At 38.5% G+C, this 19659-nt stretch overlaps 1 protein-coding gene across 4 annotated transcripts in view; it reads right to left on the reverse strand.

The window, feature by feature from the left end:
* The window catches only part of LOC121507470 (protein diaphanous homolog 3-like), a 275220-nt gene that overhangs the window by 157133 nt on the left and 98428 nt on the right, over nucleotides 1-19659 (reverse strand). For all 4 annotated transcript variants that reach the window (XM_041784019.1, XM_041783949.1, XM_041784028.1 and 1 more), the window contains one exon: nucleotides 29-124. In XM_041784019.1, the coding sequence (XP_041639953.1) occupies nucleotides 29-124 (96 nt within the window). The remainder of the gene's footprint in view (nucleotides 1-28; nucleotides 125-19659) is intronic.

Consider the following 19659-nt stretch of genomic DNA (forward strand, 5'->3'; position numbering starts at 1 on the left):
AGTGAGCTGAAAGGAAACAAATACTTACACAGATTCTGTGCAATCTTTGGATCGAGCACCTTGAGCTCTTTAATTCTCTTCTTTATGGATTTCTTATCCTCTTGATCCTCCTCTTCTTTTTTGGCTGATGGAGACGGAAACACTGGATTAATATCAACGCACACATAAAAATGTACCCTACAGCATACACTTGCTGTGTTGCTGACGTATGTATGATACCCACAAATTCAGATACAGTGAGATTATGCGATTTACATAGATTAAGTAAGTGTCCAAGTAAAGCATAAAGAAAGAAAGAAACTGGAATGAAAATATTGTTTCTGTATCATACTCTTACAGTGAAGTAATTTCAAATCTATGCAATATTCTCTAAAAAAAACAGGATTTTTGTTTAGAAAAAACTGTCAGGCATAGCTGAATATTATGCTGCTCAAGAAGCATGGGGAAAAAGGATTATTGGAAAGTGTTGACATCACACCGAGGGCAGAGAAAGGTATAGGTGAGCCACTGCTCTTCCATAAGCAGCGTTGCACATACAATAATCAGGTTACAGGTGAAGGTAAAGCTGCGCTAGGTCACACAGTGCTGGGTAGGCTGGATTGTGGTGGTGTTGCTGCTAGATTGAAAAGGTATCATGAGATCAGGATTACATATGGCAAAACAAGAAAACCAATACCCACATAAATACAGAGATGTGCAATACACATACAAGTGTGAAGCCCTCTTGAGCCATGCTCACAAAAGGAGTTCATGGTTGGTTTTAATTATTTAAGACACCAGATTAAGAGAACAAAATGTGCATCCCAGGAGTATGCTGGGTAATTGTCTAGTGCTGTAATTAGAGAGGAGAGGAGAGGAGAGGAGAGGAGAGGAGAGCAGAGGAGAGCAGAGGAGAGGTCCTTCTTCCAGGGATCCTGTTTCTCACTAAAAAGAGTAGGTGTGCTGGGAGTACCGGTTAAAAAGACAATTTGCATGTCCACGAAAATGCACAACTACTGCACAATACAGCCCACCACAGAAAAAATACACAAACACAGCCACACACAGAGCTATGCTTGGACTTACGTGGCTCCTCTGTTGGTACACTCTCCTCACAGTCTTTCATTGTGCAAGAGAGAGGAAAATGCAAAAGATAGTCATGGAGAATGATGGGGGACGATGAAAAGAGGAGGGGAGAGAATGGGAGAAGAATGAGGACGTAAACATGGAGACTGAAAAAAGGACAGTAAAAAGGGAGGAGAAAATAAAAAGAATGAACAGAATATGCCATTCCTCAATAACTTGTGCATGTCATGTTTTTAAACTTAGTGAAAATGAGAGCAGGGTTAATCAATTAACCAGAAATGTGGTGCTTTTATTATTTTCATTTTTTTGCTTATAGCTTTCCCCTTTCTCTCTACTTTTTTCCTCAGTATTTCTATCTGTTAGCACTTTTTTTGTTTTCACACTGTATGAAATCAAATGTTTTAGGTTTAGAGTTGGGGATTAGGGATGGTCACATTTCACTAAATTCTATTATTGTGTAGTCTAATAAATGAGAAATTGATTACTCACAAATTGTATGTTTTTTTTGTCCTACTCTATTGAAACATTTCAGAACATGCCATCAGCTCTTGAAGGCTGTCCTCTTCCTCAGAGCTTAATTGAAGCCTTTCTCCTGTCCCCGCTTTTGTTCTTAGCAGGCTAACCTTCTCCACTCATCCATCATCACAATGAAATTTCCAAAGAGTTAGACAATGATGTGACGCAAGACCGCCGGTGTGGGCATCCACTGGTTTCTCCTGATGCTTTCAGCTTATGTGCTCAAGCACTAAGCTAGTATTTTTACAACATAGGAGTATAACGCCACATATTTTGCACTATATTTTATCCTGTATTTTTTGGCATATAGCTTCAAGACATCCATTGCTTTACATTTTCACGACTGCTAAAGTAAAAGTACAGTTACTCTAGTTAGAATTTACTTACGTTAAAAGTACTGGTCCATAAATCAACTCAATTAGAAGTATAGAGTATTTGATATAAAGTTTACATTGAGTAATATGTACTGAGTAACTTCTGAGAAGTTGTAGAGTAAATCATGATATTTCCTTGTTGGCAAGAGCAGCAAGAGGACACATCTCCAACAAGGATGTTCAGGTAAAAGTCAACCCTATAATAAATTTAAATACAAAGCAAAATTTATAGTGATAATTAAACTCATATATAGTTAGATTTAACATTTTTAAGTGCCTATATTTGTCCACACTACACATTTGAAATTGTAAAACATTGTACAACATGACAAAGCTGCAGTAGCTCTTGAAATTCTGTGGACTCAAAAAGAGTCAACCTCACTTGAGGACAATTCATACTGATGAAGAATGTGTACCATGCATCTTTAAGGAGCCCCTAAAGTCACAGACATGAACTCTTACTTGGTGGATAACTTCACCCATGGTGCAAATTTGTCTGACATCAAAAACAACAATTCACCAGAAACATGACCAAAGAACATCAGCAGGGATCACTGTGCAGCTGCATCAATCAAACACAAATAAACACTCTGCCCAAAAGCATTTTGGGAAGCTCCACCTATACCTCCCCCGGATTTGAAATCGCAGTGGCAAGGGCTTACATCAGTCGACTCTGGTGGATTAGCACTGTAAAATAGCTACAACACTGAAAACCATTTCACTCACAATGGAATTAAAATTACACTTTGGGAATAAGAATCAACTTTAAAATGTTAATCCCTGAGATATCAACAATACAGTTTTTGTTGTGTCCAACTGCTGTTTTGAGATGTGATGTGGAATCATTCTCTCATTATGTGCTACTGCGTCATCACAGAGGTGGAAAAAGTATGAGAGTATTGTACTCAACCATTACTCTGGTTAAAACTTAGAAGTAAATGTACTGGTTTCAAAATGGACTCCAAAAAGTACAAGAAGTACACATGAGAACTACTCGATTACAGTACTCTGAGTAAATGTAAAGAGTTACTTTCCACCCTGCTGACATGATGGGTGTAAAACAAATTGAGCAGAACTTTATAACAACCATATTTGCATCCTGTAAAAGCAACATCCAGTCCAACTAAAACAATTAACAGTTTTAAAAAAAAAAAACATTTAAATGTATCTTTATCCCTTTTTATGTGAAATTTTTGCCAGCAGTTGCGTGTCTAATGTGGTTTTTCAACACCTGGCAATGATACCATGTACTCCAGTAAAATTTAGTGAAGGTTTGACAATAAAAATGTGACTTCAGCCCAATCTTAGATAGGATCTTGTATTTAATGTCATTGAGTATTTGAATGCAATATAAAGAGCCAGCCATTAAAGCCTGCAGCCTATTGCATTAAGATGTTGTATTGATCTACTCATCATAACTTATAGCCCCACATAATCTCATTTATTACACCAACGCAGCCCGACTCTCTCTCTCAAACACACACTTGCATGCTACAAGAGTATTAACCACCTTGTCTCAGTGCATATAAACATACTTGGCTGGGTCACATAATCCATGAATCATCCTCACGTAATACTACAAGGGCTGCATCCATCTCCAGCATATATAAGATGGTGATAAGATAGGAATCATATAGCACATGCACCAACACACACACCTACACCTCCTCCCTCAGCTGCCTCAGGTGTTATCAGTTAAATCAACTAATTAGATTGCTCCCTTCCAGCATCACCCGCTCATCCTCTCTGGCCTTAAAACTGCTCTTCTTCGGGGAAGCCTGCTCATTTATACATCAGCCAATTAAAATGTCCCGCAGGGGGTCAGAGGTCACTGGTTAATCAATCAGAGGCAGCAGCGTCTGTTGTAGCTATCAGATTGTGCTATCACCCAGGAAGTGGGGAAGATAAGAATACACTTGTGAGTGCCGAGCTGTGGGGAGTCTGCATCACATATGGGTCCAGGAAGAGTAGGAATAAGCAACAGGGGCACAGCGATTCCAACTGCTTATGGTTAACAATTTCCCAGAAGTTTTTTCTTTTTTTAATTTATTAATTAAAAAATATGTAACTGTGATGTGAGCGTTTGATTTGTGTGATGATTCTTCTGGAGAAGATGAGCAGGATTAACTTTCTAAACATCACTTTACCATCAGTAATCCACTTCACAGTAACAACACTGCCTTATCACATGTCACTGAATTAACCAATCAGCTATTAGTATGACTAAATTTAAGGTAAACATAGAGGCAGATTCAGCATATTTTGGTCATAGTTACCATATTACACTCTGGTCACAGTGCTGCAGGAAAGACAAAACCTAATTTGTTAAAAAAATAAATAAATAAAATTAGAAAAAATAAAAACTTGGACATCTAAATTTTTATTATTGTTTCAGCCATACACACAATCTGAATATGATGCCTGCAACACAATCCAAAAAAGCTATGTCAGGAGCATGTTTACCACTGTTTTATATTACATTTTCTTCTAACAACACTAATCTGGGGACTGAAGACACTAATTGTTGAAGTACTGAAAGTGAATTCTTTCCCTATCTTGCTACATCTTAAGTTGCTCAACAGTGTGGGGTTTCTGTTGTCATATTTTGTGCTTCATGATGTGCATACATTTTTAATGGGAGAACGGTATGAACTGCACGCAGGCCAGTCTGGTACACATATTCATTTACTGTTAGTCCATGCTGTTATAGCTCAGGCAGAATTTGGTTTGGCATTATCTTGCTGAAATAAGCAGGAATGTCTCTGAGAGGCTTCATCTGGATGTAAGTCTATGTTGCTTTAAAACCTGTATTATGTACCTATTAGCATTAGTGGTGCCTTCAGAGATCTGTAAACTACCCAAGCTTTTTTTTCTTTATGGCCAAGAGGACTTGATGGCCATTTTTTCCCAAAACAATTTGAAAAGTGAACTTGTAAAACCAAAGCACACTTTTTCACTTTAGTTTTACCATCTCAGATGGGCTTGGACCAAGAGAAGTTAGCGGAGCTTCTAGGTGTTGTGAATATATGGCTTTCACTTTGCATGGTGCAGTCTTAACTTCCATTTGTAGATGTAGTGTCATAGTGTGTTAACCAACAATGATTTTCTGAAATGTTCTGGGTAATGTCATGATGTCCATCATAGAATAATACCAGTTTTTAAAGCAGTGCTCGCTGAAGGATAAGGGTTAGAGGCATTCAATGTTGGCTTTTAGCCTTGTCCCTTATGAGCACCAATTTCTCCACATTCTCTGGATCTTTTGATCATTTTATGGAGTGTAGATGGTAAAATCTCTCAACTCCTTCAATTGCACACATTGTTCACAAACTGTTGGACTATTTGCCCATGCAGTCTTTCACAAAGAGGAGGACCTTGTGCAATTGCCAATTACAAATATGTGATCCTTTCAAGAGTTTTCCTTCTATATCCAATCATGGTATAATCACCTATTACAAATTTTCCAACTTACCTGTGTACCAGGTGTTTTGGAGCATTCTACAACTGCCAGTCTTTTTTTTTGCCCCATCCCAATGTTTTTGAATGTGTTGCAGCCATCAAATTCAGAATGTATGTGTATTTTTAAAAGACAATGAGGGTTGTAATTTTGATCATAAAATGTCTTTCTGATGTATTCAATTGAATATAGGTTGAAAAGGATTTGAAAATGAGCATACTCGTGTTTAAATTTACATTTTACATGATGCCCCGATGTTTGTGGAATTGGGTTTTGTATTTAATGTAAACAATGACTCAAATCTGTGCATTATTCACTGTATAAATATTTTTGATTGGTATTCAAACACTTGAATTTACTTAAATGTATGCACTGACTTCCCTGCTAAAGCTTAAATGAGAATGGAGTAACACAGGAGGAAATACTCATGGGGTCTAATGGAAAGGAGCACAATGCAAACAAAGCTACTGATTAAAAACTTAGTTAACATTAGAAGCAGAGATCCCATAGCACTAAAACAGAGAGAAGGACTCCATCACAAAACCAGAGATTTCAGTGCATTAGAGACAGGCAGCAGAGTTGAGTTGTCTGAGCTAAAAGGCCATCTCTGCTCTGTCATACACACTAGCTGTCTAATATTTAAGCACTTTAAGGCCTCTCGATGGAGACGTGGTAAATGTCAAACTGATGCTGGAAGTGTGGACAGAGTAAGTGTCAAGATAGGCAGCAAAAAATGGAGCAGAAATACCCAGTTCTCAATTTTCCTTGACCACTAGAGGTGTGACGAGACACTTGGCTTACAGGACGAGACGAGAATTGGTTACACGAGAACAAGATGAGATAATATTTTACACAATTTCAATTTTGGTGAAAAAATATGAATGGAAAATGTGACTTTTATTTTATTTTACTTTATTCAACTGAAAGTCACAAATATAATACAGTGCAGGTCCATTCAGAAAACGATTCCTCTTGTACTGAATATCACTTAAAAACAAGACTTTATATATAGTTTGTCTCGTCTATCTCTGACTCTAACTGTGCCTTTTAACAGCACTTCAAAACAAATCTTGATGCACTTCAGCAGTGTGCCAAATCTTAACTTAGAACACTATGTACTCATTGCTACAATTACAACAACAATAAAAGCATTTAAATAACCTAAACACTCTTTTGATTTTGAAGAAATTAAAAATAAAATGTTTACAACAGACCTCACAAGATCTTTTCACATCCCTATTGACCACTATTGGAGAATTCTTTGGGGGAAACTACATGTGCACACTGTTTTTACAATAAAGCAAACCAAAGGAGACTAACTGCATGCCGCTTTGAGTTAATGTCTCCCTTAAATGAAAAATAAGGAAGTCTTGAGAACAACAGGACAGAAAAGTTTCATTCTTTCCAAAAAAGAAAAATGTTTAGCTTCAGGGTCATATGAGGATGCAACACTCAGAATTTAAAAAGAATTATCAACTCTTTTCACTTGTAATATTTCGACTGAATGGTTTTGATCCAATCTTTGCCTCAGTTTAAAAGCACTTGACAAAAATATGACAATGTGTAACTACGCACACGCGCGCCTCTCAAACAGTGGCACTTCCCACAAGGCAGTATCAGTGGATTGCGCCGTCAAAGCACTAAAGGGAATGGTGGATGAAATAAAACTGCTGCGAAAGAGCATGACTGATGCTCTACATGACAGGCAGGCCTCAGAGACAGGCAAGTAACACCTCAAATCGACCCCACCCCCACCCGCCGCTCATCTCCCACCCCAACACACGCGCACACACACACAAACACACATAGACCAAAATCTCCTCCTCCGCCTCCTCTTTCTGAGCCCTGCACCCACAGCAGCACTTCATTTTATCAGGATGGATTTCTAATCAGAAAAATGCTTTACTGGAACTGCTCTCTTTCTTTGCTCACATACACTCAACAACAAACACGAACAAGGTCCTAACACAACATCAAAATAAACATAGTCTTAATAAAAAAGTGTTTAATTTTGGCAACTATTATATGAACTATCTAATTTTCTTCAGCTGATTCCTGCTGCTGCTCTCCCACACATCTATTTTAAAATGTTAATCATAATAGCTACGTGTCATCACCAATGAGCATACATACAGTGCTTAACACATTTATTAGACCACCCTAACCTCAACCAAAGTAAGGTTTATGCCACAGCTGCCCTAAATTAACAGCACTGGTAATAACCAAAATCATTTTTTATGTTTCTGCAATGGTTAATACACAAATATGTAGAAGCTCTTTAACCCAAATGATATTTTTACTGCTAAAATATAATTATTACTGTTATCCATGAATTTTCAAATTTACTGATTTACAAAAGAACTAAAAAAATTGTAAAGCACATTATTATTTCTTGATTAATATGTCAAATTATAGTTATTTACTTGCATTCCTGATCAGAAAAATGAGTTTTAGTGCTTGAATGTTATGCTTGATTAATTTCTGACTTCTCAGAGAAGCCCAGCGATCTGGCTCAAATTTAGGTGAATTCAGTTTGAAATCCTTCATTCCTGTTCAAAATGGTAAAACATGGAGAGCTCACTGAAAATGAAAGAGTCTGCATTAAAGCACTTCATGATGCTGGATGGTCTTTGAGACAAATATGACAGGTGGTCTAATAAATTTGTTAAGCACTGTACATGCTGATCATGTGTAGTGATAATGTAATACCAAGTGAAACTTGTCTAAACGTGTGTATTATTCAATCTTTAATACACTACTGATAATGGACATTGTCAAAAGCGCAGATACACAAAAACAAGGCTGCGAAATAAAGTGGGGCAGAACAGGACAAGGTTTATTGGAGAGCTGCAGCTGAGTGTGTGCAGGGCCAGTTTTAATCATTTAGAGGCCCAGGGCAAAGACCAATATGAGGCCCTACCCCCTTCATTAGTGAAAAACTGGAAAGCATCTCTTTTAAGTTAAAAAAGCCACAGTACTACATAAATATCCAAATCTGAAATATAAATACCCAATTACCCAAGGACAATTTATTAGCTCTAGAGCATCGTAACTGAAACTCAGCACAACATAATATTTTAGACCAGGTGGAACTTGTAAAAACAAAAAGGTCACTGTTGTTGGTATATGCATTCCTGTGACACTATTCAATTTTTTTCAACAATGGCTAGACCTTACATTTAGTGATATAGACCCCACTGGTTCTGGATTGTCGCTCTTGCAAATAATTTTTCAGACTATGTGGCTCTTGGGTAGAATCAGGATAAGTACCACTGACCTACAGTAAAAAAGCAAGGTCTGTATCCAAACAGGAAGTCAATTTCCTTTTATTTAAGACAGTACGAAAATCCAAAATGACAAAAACAATGTTTTAAATGAAAAAAAATTGAATTTTAAAATGTGGTAAAAGGGATTAACCTTGCAAAACTCATGGATGGGCCAGATTTCATGACTGTCATCCTGCAAAGCTCCAGCCTGAAACAATCATGCCCGGACCAATCGGCATCATTTGAGGTGACCAAGGCAGTAGGTACTTGGATTTTGCTCTTTTCCTTACAGCTTCTGCATGACTTCGCAGTTTTTACGGGAAGGGTTTAGTTGTATTGTGAGATGGTATGCAATCGCTGCTGGTGGGAGGACTCGCTCGGATGTGCAACAGCCAAACTAATCTGATCTGGACATTTCTTTATTAAAAGAAGAGCAAAAAAGGATTGCATTGCAACCTTTCTTGGTGAAAATGTGTTTTACGTTTTCCTGACTGGCTTTGGCATGAGTTTGTTTCACCATTTGTCTTCAGTACTAGTTAGCAACCGGAGCCAAGTTGCAGCCACCGTAGTGAGTTCACTCCTTGCATGCCCAGCGTCATATGTTTGGTCGCTCTGACTGGCCCAAAATGAACCAGAAAGAGAGAGCATTTATCCAATCATCTTATATTTTTGTACAGGTTCTTCCTTTTCCAAACACTTTTATTAGATGTTAGGGCAGATGCACAAGACATATCTCATGTCAAGGATATATGGAGCAGTATCTGGCATGTCAGGTTAAAAAAGGATGTAATTACTCATGATTAACTAAGATTAATTGCAATTAAAGATTCTAGAGTGGAGAAAATGCTGAATTTTCAGTCCAGCACTAACATTTTAGTCTTGTTTTAGTGTCCTTAACAAAAATCAAACCTACATTTTCCCCAGTTTTCTCCACGGACCTGTTTTCACTCATCTTAGTCTATTCTTCCTTCAACGAAAGGGTAGTCAACGATCATTTTTAGAGATAGTTTCAGTCAACAAAATTAACACTGTCAACATCTAGAAACTGGCAAGAGACGTGACAAACTGACAGTAGTGTGAAAGAAAACAGCAAGGGATGGACTGAAAGTGTATGCTTTCCCCTTGATGAGACTTCATTATTTATGGCGAGTTGGAGTGATATGATCCCCCCCCCCCTTTGAGAAAGTAGATACTCCAGCACACAGTGGAGGGGAATATGAGAGGGCAGTTGTCTCGGAAGGGTAATTAAATCACTGTGTTGTTTCCGATAGCCATTCAAGGCAGTCATGCAGGTAAAGTTTAAATCACTACTATTAGTGGAGTTTCTCTAGCAGGGATAATTTGTGGGGTCTCAATTCAATGTGCAAACACCAGTTACACACGTATATGAAACACACACACACCAGTGCCTCAAGCGAAATCCACTATGAGACATCTGATGCACAGGAGGGGGGCTGTCTGCAGCAAGTGAACAAATCCACCGTTCCGACACATCTGTCAACTCTACAGTCAACAGAGGAAAGACGAACAGTCAAACCAGCCGCACGCTTTGACTGTTGACTCACTGTTTGGTTTGAATCCAGCTAAGTCCTCAGCAGCCTGACAGGAAGCACGAAAGACAGCCGGAGAGTCCACCGGCAGATGCTTTGAAGGTGTGCACCTTTCGCTTACCTTTTTCACACTCGACCGTCCTGGCTTAAACTGACACAACATTTTGACTGGTCTGTTTGCACAAGGACTCACCCAACTCGCTACCCCTGCCGACAAGCGCGAGACACACGCAGGGAGAGGGAGAGAGACAGAGAGGGAGAGAGATCAGAGTAATGAAGTGAGGAGCTGTGTTGTGAGTGAGCTAATCAAAGTGAACCATGCAGGGCCACCTCTCCCTGTGATCCAGACTAGATGACCCAGGGCCATAATTAGTCTGAGACTTTCATTCTGATAGCAGCAAATTAACAGACTTCATTAGGCTTTTCTCTCCTCTCCTCCTCTTTTCCTCCGTTTCCATGAATCTTTTCTACATCTAAGCCATTAGACTTATCTTTGTATGAGCATCAGTGTCTGCAACATACTAATTCAGGGAAAAAAACTTACATGCCCTGCTGCAGAGTGACAATGCAAGTGTTTCCTTTAAAAAATAATTGATTAATCTTTACTGAAATTATAGATGCTTCATTAAACGATTCATAATTGATAAGGAGCTTCTGTTAATCAGTATGTACTGGCCTGTAGGGATGGATTTTACAAGTGGCTCTATTCTCAGTGGAGTAGTGCCCTCTAAAGGCCTCTCACAGACCTGCCAGTGGCCTCTACTTATCTGTGCATGTGTGTTTAAATGAGTGTTTTTCTGACTACTCTGTCAGAGCAGGTATGAAGCATTATTATCTCCATTTCATTTCACTATGTGACAGCGCCAATCCGAACAGTTGTTAAGCCCACCCTAACATTTCTGAAGTCATTCAATGGATTGATGGCAGCCTAAATCATTCATCTCTCGAGTCATTTGCCATTTTTGTTTTTCTCCCTGTGATGTTGCAGATGCGTCGGCACCCACCCCTTCACCACCACCACCACCACTACCATCACCTCCTCTTTCTCCTCCCCACGCTGTACATACACAATCCTACACATGTGGATGAAAAATCACCACAGAAAAAAATAAAGTCGCAAAAGCAAATATGCTTTTAACGAGCCAGCCCATTACTCTGGCGATATGAGAACATAAAAATACAAATTGGGAATAAATTGAGGTGCTGATGCTTGAGAAACTGAAGCAGACAAAGGATAGTAGAAAACATCAGAGGAGGGGGAGAAAGAAGAAAAGATTCCCAAAACAGAAAACATAAAAAGGGAGAGGAAGCCAGTGAGGTCAATGAGTGTGTAGATTTTCATCAAAAAATGTGGCATTTTCAGGTCAGCTCAAGAGAAAGTCGCAGGTAACACAAAAGATGGCAATTGCTTTTGTTTAAGTAGTGTGTTCCTAAGCAAATATTAAACAGCATGGAGTAATGTGCGTGTACTATGGGAAAATTTGAAAAATTTGTGGTAATAGTAGGCTGAACACTGTAATAAAGAGAAAAAATAGCCATTTGTTCACTGTGCGTACTACGTACCCAGACCTTCCCTTTCAAACACAATGAAAAGAGCCTTTAATGATTATGCATTTGATGAGAGCTCTCATAATGGCACAAATTTTCTGCAGCCACATGAAAAGTCATTATAGAACTAATGGTGTTCTTCAAAATGTCACGGCAACGGCATAAAGAGAGTGGGAGAAAAGCAGAAAAGAGGAGAACAAGCGAGGCAGACTGTGAGAGAGACAGACACACACGCAGGAGAGAAAAGTCTATTTGATGTAAACTCATACGTATACCAGTGGAGAGAAATATTAGACAGCATGAGATGGACATCCTGCTGCTATCCTCAGATGCTCAGAGCTGTTCAAAACAAACTATATTTAAAGCTTTTGAAGTCACTTAAGGTACTAATTCAGACTGCTACACTCACAACTGGACACCACATACCTTTAAAGGTGTCTCATATCATTAATCTTACTTGTTAACTTTCTGCATTTTACACAATGGTAATTAGGTCATTTAAATGGTGGGCTTCAGATTACCCAAAGCTTAGAAATCTTAAATTCAATAAATATGAACTACTTTGCATATTTTTAGCCCCCTGTAAGCATTTTTTATTTAAAATGACCACCTACTAACTTTTATCCCCTCCTCCTCGAGTCCTGGATCGCTTCATGAATTCTCTATAACAGTGTCAACAAACCTCTTTAGCTTCCATTGTCTCATTCTCATTCAAAGCTTTCCAAATTCTAAGCACAGTGGGGCTCAAAAGCCTCTGCTTTTCTAAGAAATACGCCCACCTTGCATTAGAGAGGCTGATTAACGGTCGCCGTATGGATGTGTGTTAAAAGGCTCCAATTTAAAGGCAGTGTGAAGCTTACTGAAGGGAAGACTCACAGAGATAAAGCATGGGTCTGAATGATCACAGCTGTTTAATGTGGCACATCAGTCACGTTACAGCAGGTTACTACAAGCTGGATGCTCTGGGTGCTCCAATTTCAACCTAGATCTTTTCTTTACAGATGCTAGGTTTTTTTTTAATGTAGCATGCTTTAAAGCAGTTAATCCCCAATTCTGAATGACTGATGGTAGGGGTCGTCTGATGGCCTAGACAATTATCAGGGATTTACAGGTGTGTCAGTTTAACATAGGTATCAGCAAATATCGTCCCTTCTGACCAACATCATCCATCAGCCAACAAAGTGGTTATGAACAGATATTAGTTGCAGATGTTAATCTGTTGTTTTAATAGTTTTTAAAAGGTTATTCTGGGGTATTTTGCCCTTATTTGACAGGACAGTTAAAGAGATACAAGACATTTTTTGGGAGAGATTGGGAGGAAGACATGCACCAAACGTGCATCAAGACCTGGAACCAGTGCGTTTAGGATTATAGCCTCTGCACATGGTCGCCTGCTCTACTCAGTGAGCCAAACTGGTGCGTCCTCACAATTTAACAATGGACTTTTTCATAGCTAACTGCTGATGTAAAGAAGTGTTTGATTATAGGGCAGATGACATGACCTGTTGGATAAACCCTGATCTGTTTTCATGATCAAACACAAGAGAAAATGCTGTCACTGTGGGAGTGTTACACTCAAAAAAGTTATGCCAAAAAAAACAAAACAAAACAAAACAAAACAAAACAAAACAAAACAAAACAAAACAAAACAAAACAAAACAAAACAAAACAAAACAAAACAAAACAAAACATGGGCATCAGTATCAGCCATTAGCTAAATTTTTATTTAGCCAATGGCTAAATACCAGCCTCGATTTTTACAATCAATGCATCTCTCTAAGATTATTAGGGCTGATATTATGAATTTTGGCATTTATCTGTATTGACATTTCATTTTACCAATTGCAGATAAAAAATAACTAAATTAAAATTGGCTCTGCTGCTGGTTGTGTCCTCTCCTATGGCTTTCCCTCTAAACCAGGGGTGTCCAAACTCTTTCCACCGAGGGCCGCATGTGGGGAAATTGAAGGCTGGCCAGGCCACATTAAGAAAGCTCACTTATAATGTGTTAAAGATAGTGAATCGAACATTAAAATGTTTAAAATATTTATAGAAAAACATCCTAAATCACAGCTTTCTATTAATGGCTTTTTAAAATACATATCTCATAACTGTTAAGGATTTTGGGATTGCCAATCAGAATTCAGGGGGCCTTCCCCTCTAGATCCGCCCCTGCTTAGGATGAAAAGACACATCTTTCACGGTGACAAGAGCCAACTGTAGGAAGCTGTGTTACTTTATAGTAGTGATGTTACTTAAAGATGATTAGAGCCGTCTTCTTTCTAAACCAGACCAAAAGACGGAGCAGGAAAAGGAACAAATGAGTGCGATTAGCGCCATTTTCTGCAGTAATCCATTGTCTTTATTCATCAGAGCGCTATAAATCGAGTTTTTGTTTTGGTAGTTAATTTTTCACTATTCATGTTTCTACATATAGTGATGTAAAAAATAAGCATGTCAACGATTTCTTCTCAGCAGATGTTAGTTTACAAATTAACTCCGAGCCTATACAAATAACACAGCCTAGTTAGGAAGGATTATATACAATTAGAATGTGCAACCTGTTTCTTTTAGATAATTGTCAGATTTGTTTTCTTTTCACACATAAATACTGGGTGTCATATATTTTAACTCACTCATCCCGGGAGCGAGGCTGCATTCAGTAGGAGCAGTGATGCTTCACTTTTGACTGGATGATGGCTGGCACTTCCAGAGCAAGTTTGGATGTTGAAATGTGAAGGATATCACAAAGATGGCTGTCTTTTATCTTGGTTCTCAGTCTGCTTTTGCTCAAAGTAATCAAGGAAAATGTTTGCTCACATATGTATGCTGAGCCAAACAGACACATTATTCTTTTTGCGTGGCGCGTCATCAGAAGAAACTTTTCCTTTTCCAAGCTTTGGTGGAAGTCAGGTAAGGAGAGAAGCTGGTGTTCATTCTTCAGTGAAGCCGCTGACACGGCTTCAAAAAGGTCCTAAACCATTGTGCCTTTTAAACTCATTAGATCAAGCAGCTCCTCCATAATGCAAAAGTTGTCGCCAACTTCTCGTAAAAAGAACAAGAGCTGTGCAGTGTCTGTGGCATCACTGCTTTCACACGATGGAGTAAAAATCAAAAGCACAGGCTTTGTCTGAAACTTGTTGTTTAACTTAGCTGACAAGTCTTTGATTCACCGGGAAACTGTGTTTCTGGACATACTAACATTGTTGAAGTCCTGCATTTTTTGTGGACATAGCCTATTATTTCTGCAACTTTAATGAGGTGCTGTTTTATGAAGAGAAAGGCTTTCCTAATGGGCAATAAGATGAGCTTTCTTGTAGCTGGTGGTTGTGGCATTTTCTTGACTTTTGTTGGCAGGGAAAAAAATGCTTTTGCTGAGCTAGCAAGCTAGGGGTCATCTGCTTAACTTTCTGCTCTCGCTTGGCATCGATATATGAGGTGTAAGAATGATGCTTGGTTTCATAGTGTCGTCGAATGTTATAATCTTTACACCGCTTTCCACATTATTATGCAAATGATATTTTTCTCTTATTTTCCTATGACAGAATATTTTTCAAATCATCAGCCGTTACAGCAGAATTCAAATGATTTATGATAACTGTTATATTTTTTTCTAAATAAAAACCTCAAAATGCACTGTTACACATTATTGTGCAAAACAGAATTTCAAAACATTTTATAGGTTGTAAAGAACTGAAAATGGTCATTCATTGAATCTGCAGCATTAGGAGGTCATATTTAATTAAATTAAAAGCTATTTCAATCAAAAACATCTTAACAGGCAAAGTTCCATGTTAACATAGGAGCCCTTCTTTAATATCACCTTCACTATTCTTGCATCCATTGAACTTGCGAGTTTTTGGCAAGTTTCTGCTTGAATTTCTATGCAAGATGTCAGAATAGCCCCCCAGAGCTGCTGTTTTGATGTGAACTGCCTTCCACCCTCATCTATCTTTAGCTTGAAGATGCTCCAAAGGTTCTCGACAGGATTGAGGTCAGGGGCGGATGGGGGCCACACCATGAGTTTCTCTCCTTTTATGCCCATAGCAGCCAATGACACAGAGGTATTCTTTGCAGCATGAGATGGGGCATTTTCATGCATTAAGAAAATGTTGCTACAGAAGGCACTGCTCTTCTTTTTGTACCATGGAAGAAAGTGGTCAGTCAGAAACTCTATATACTTTGCCGAGGTCATTTTCACACCTTCAGGGACCCTAAGGGGCCTACCAGCTCTATCCTCATGAATCCGGCCCAGAACATGACTCCGCCACCTCCTTGCTGACGTCACAGCCTTATTGTTTATGAAGTTTATGACAGCCTTACCCACTACTCCTCCATCTGGACAATCCAGGGTTGCACAGCACTCATCAGTAAAAAATACAGTTTGAAAATGAGTCTTCATGTATTTCTGGGCCCACTGCAACCGTTTCTGCTTGTGAGCATTGGTTAGGGGTGGCCGAATAGTAGGTTTATACATGACTGCAAGCCTCTGGAGGATCCTACACCTAGAGGTTGGAGGGACTCCAGAGGCACCAGCAGCTTCAAATACTTGTTTGCTGCTTTGTAATGGCATTTTAGCAGCTGCTCTCTTAATCTGATGTATCTGTCCATCAGAAACCTTCCTCATTATGTCTTTATCTGCATGAACCCGTCTGTGCTCTGAATCAGCCACAAATGTCTTCCTTGTTAACATGTAACTTGGCCTGTTAAGATGTTTTTGATTAAAATAGCTTTTGGTTTCAGTAAATATGACCTCCTAATGTTGCAAATTCAATGAATGACCATTTTCAGTTCTTTACAACCTATAAAATGTTTTAAAATTCTGTTTTGCATAATAATGTGTAACAGTGCATTTTGAGGTTTTTATTTAGAAAAAAATATAACGGTTATCATTATGGAGTTTGTTCAAAAACATTTAAATTATGCTCTAAAGGCTGATGACTTGAAAAATATTCTGTCATTTGTATTAATATTTAGGAAAATAAGAGAAAAATTTCAGTGGCATAACAATGTGGAAAGCGGTGTAATCACTGCAACGGTTTCATTACAGATCAAACAGACACACTTCCCCTTGACTTCAGTGAAGAAATATTCGTTTTCCCACCACACCCGAAACTTTCTGCACTAACTTTCTATCTTGTGTTTCTTTGCTTCGGCCATGTTTCATCACCCATCAACTCTTCTTTGAGTGATGGCACCTGTCTTTTGACATGGATAAGCTGCCTCTTCAACAAAGCTGCACCACCTAGTGTTGAAACTAAGAAAAACAATACAGTCAAGCACCAGCTTCATGTTCCATGCGGGTCATGTTTTGTTTTATTTTTAGAATGTGCTGTGGGCCAATAAAAAACAGGCCGCGGGCCGCATTTGGCCCGTGGGCCGTAGTTTAGACACCCCTGTTCTAAACAGTCTCCCCTATGTCCCGCCCCTAACAATATCCGATTGGCTGAACTTCATGCAGGTATTCATCACATTCATCTTTAGTAATTAGTATCAATGTAGTCCTTAATATTATCACATGTAATAAATCTAAATTTGAAATTACTGAAACTCTCAAACTTTCATTTTCTTTTACTTTAAATCAGAGCGATCGTAATTCAAATTTTTAATTGTGATTGATCTCAGAATTCCTGTTGTGAATTGCAATTACTCTTACCCTTTTCAACACATTTTAAAATTGCACTATTTTGAATTTTAAACTGCTTTTGTGTCATTTGGTAGGTTTACTGTCTTGCAGTAAAGGTAACTAGAAGAGGATTATGGTATGAACTTAGTCATGACAAAAGGAACATGTAATGGATTAAAAAGGATATGAGGGGACAGTAAAGAGTAAATATTTGATAACACAAGGTCCAGGTGACTTTTGACTTGTCCACTTAGCTGTCTGTGAGTTTTTGAAGTAAAATGAGACATTAAGGAGGAGTGGTGACTCTTTTAATGTCACTGTGGGTGCAGGGATACACTGACCAGGCTTAACCAAAGTCTGCTCAAAAGATTTCAGGTGATTTCAAACAGGAAATCACTTTTGGGTATCTAGGGTATTGGGTGTTGGGTATCTAGTTCCAGTGTTTTTTGTGCTGGTACTTTATTTTTACTAGAATCATGAAGTTTAAAACCATCTACTCTAGCTCAGGCTGTGGTGTTTCCTTCTATAAGAAAGAACTATTTTCAGGCCTCTCCAGTGAACACAACCACTGTTTCCATCAAGAAATCCCCCAAACACGCTTGCGCTAACAAAACCCACACACTCTTCTCTCATGCCATGACAATCCCATGGAAATGGGATGTCTAATTATCTCCTACAGCATGCCAGTGGTGTCTTTCCTCGACTTTCCCTTTGACAGGCTGCATTGATCTGAAGGGCCTGATAACCACTCAGAACAAAGCTGTCATGCGATGGCAAAGGGGGCACACTCATGAAGCATCTTGTTAGAGTTTTGCCCTCACTTTGAACAAGTCATTAAAATTCAATTAAATCTTAATCATAGTTGTCTGTGATTCCCGATACTGGATCAAACAAACACACAGTGACAAATTGGTTGTCAAAGTCAAAATCCATTAATTAACGGTTTTAATAAGTTATTAAAATGCACTGTACTTTCAAAATTACATAGTGGCCATTAGGCCAATGAAAAAAATTAATACTGGAAATGGGCTTAAGGCAAGATTGTAATTATAATGTTTGTATAGGTCAAAGTAATGCAATCTCTCCACAGTGCATAAATACATTCAATAATTTTCCCACAGATTAAAAGTAAACAATGTTAACAGAGCAGCTTCTGCATCACTCGCTGCTGGAAAGTCATGTGTTACAACAATTGCTACATTTCACCACAGTGAATGCAGAGAGCCCATCATTGCTTTGTTACAGGCTGAATACAATAAAAATACAATAAATACTGTTATGTAAGTAATGGTTCTTTATGGCTTAGCGTTCCCTTTTAACCCCAAAACCAAACAAGCAGACAGAGTTGTTTGACAAAAGTCCATGATTTATTCACATTGCATTGACTGTTACTTAATATTATGTTTGAAAATAATTTAAAAAACTTACAAGATGCTATAATGTCTGTGTTCTCTTATTAACAGTAGTAAAATTTCATCAAAGCTATGGTTTTAGCCTCGTTTAAGCTGTTGAAATTTAAAAAATAAAGGCCAGAGAACTATTCATTTTTGGTTTTAATGATCTAATTTCACAGAAGATGGATGAATGAAAAAGACAGCCAATAAAGACTTGTTAAAACGATATTAACATTACTCAATTTTAACACCTGACATCTCCCACACCCTTTAATTTTCCCTGTTTTTCTGTCTCTCAAATTGCAGTGCTGCAACTCTGGAGGAGAGGCAGGTTATTAGCAGATGCCGGTATCCTAGAGAGAAATGGCAAACTGATTTTGTGATCTTTGAGGGTTTCGTCTAATTGGGTGTTATTTATTAGCAGAAAAGAAAGCCCCAGGAAAGGGCAGCTCTCCACATTCTGTTGCTCATTTCTCCAGCACTATGGCAAGGAATCCATCCCTGCCCTCTCCTGATACACAAACAGAGATGGAAAACAAGAGCCGAGTCAGTCTAGATGTCAATTAGGTTGCATCTTCTTAGACCATGAAAGCAGGCAGAACAAAATGTACCTTTGTAGGAGCATCTAGGTTTGAAAGGTGAATTTCTATGAATGTACACAGACAATACTGAATTATGAGGGAATACAACTGTTCTCTACACATGCAAAGGGCTTATGAAGCATATTTTCAAAAATGCATCAAGACTTAAAGGATCAGTGTTTGGATACACAGGGGGGGATGAAGCTCTGCACCCAAAATGAGGCTTCTCTAAGGATAGAGTACTGCATATACCTAATGTTAAGCCTCTTAAAGATTTATTGTATT

Source organism: Cheilinus undulatus, linkage group 1 (genome assembly GCF_018320785.1).
Source record: "Cheilinus undulatus linkage group 1, ASM1832078v1, whole genome shotgun sequence".
Taxonomy (NCBI): domain Eukaryota; kingdom Metazoa; phylum Chordata; class Actinopteri; order Labriformes; family Labridae; genus Cheilinus; species Cheilinus undulatus.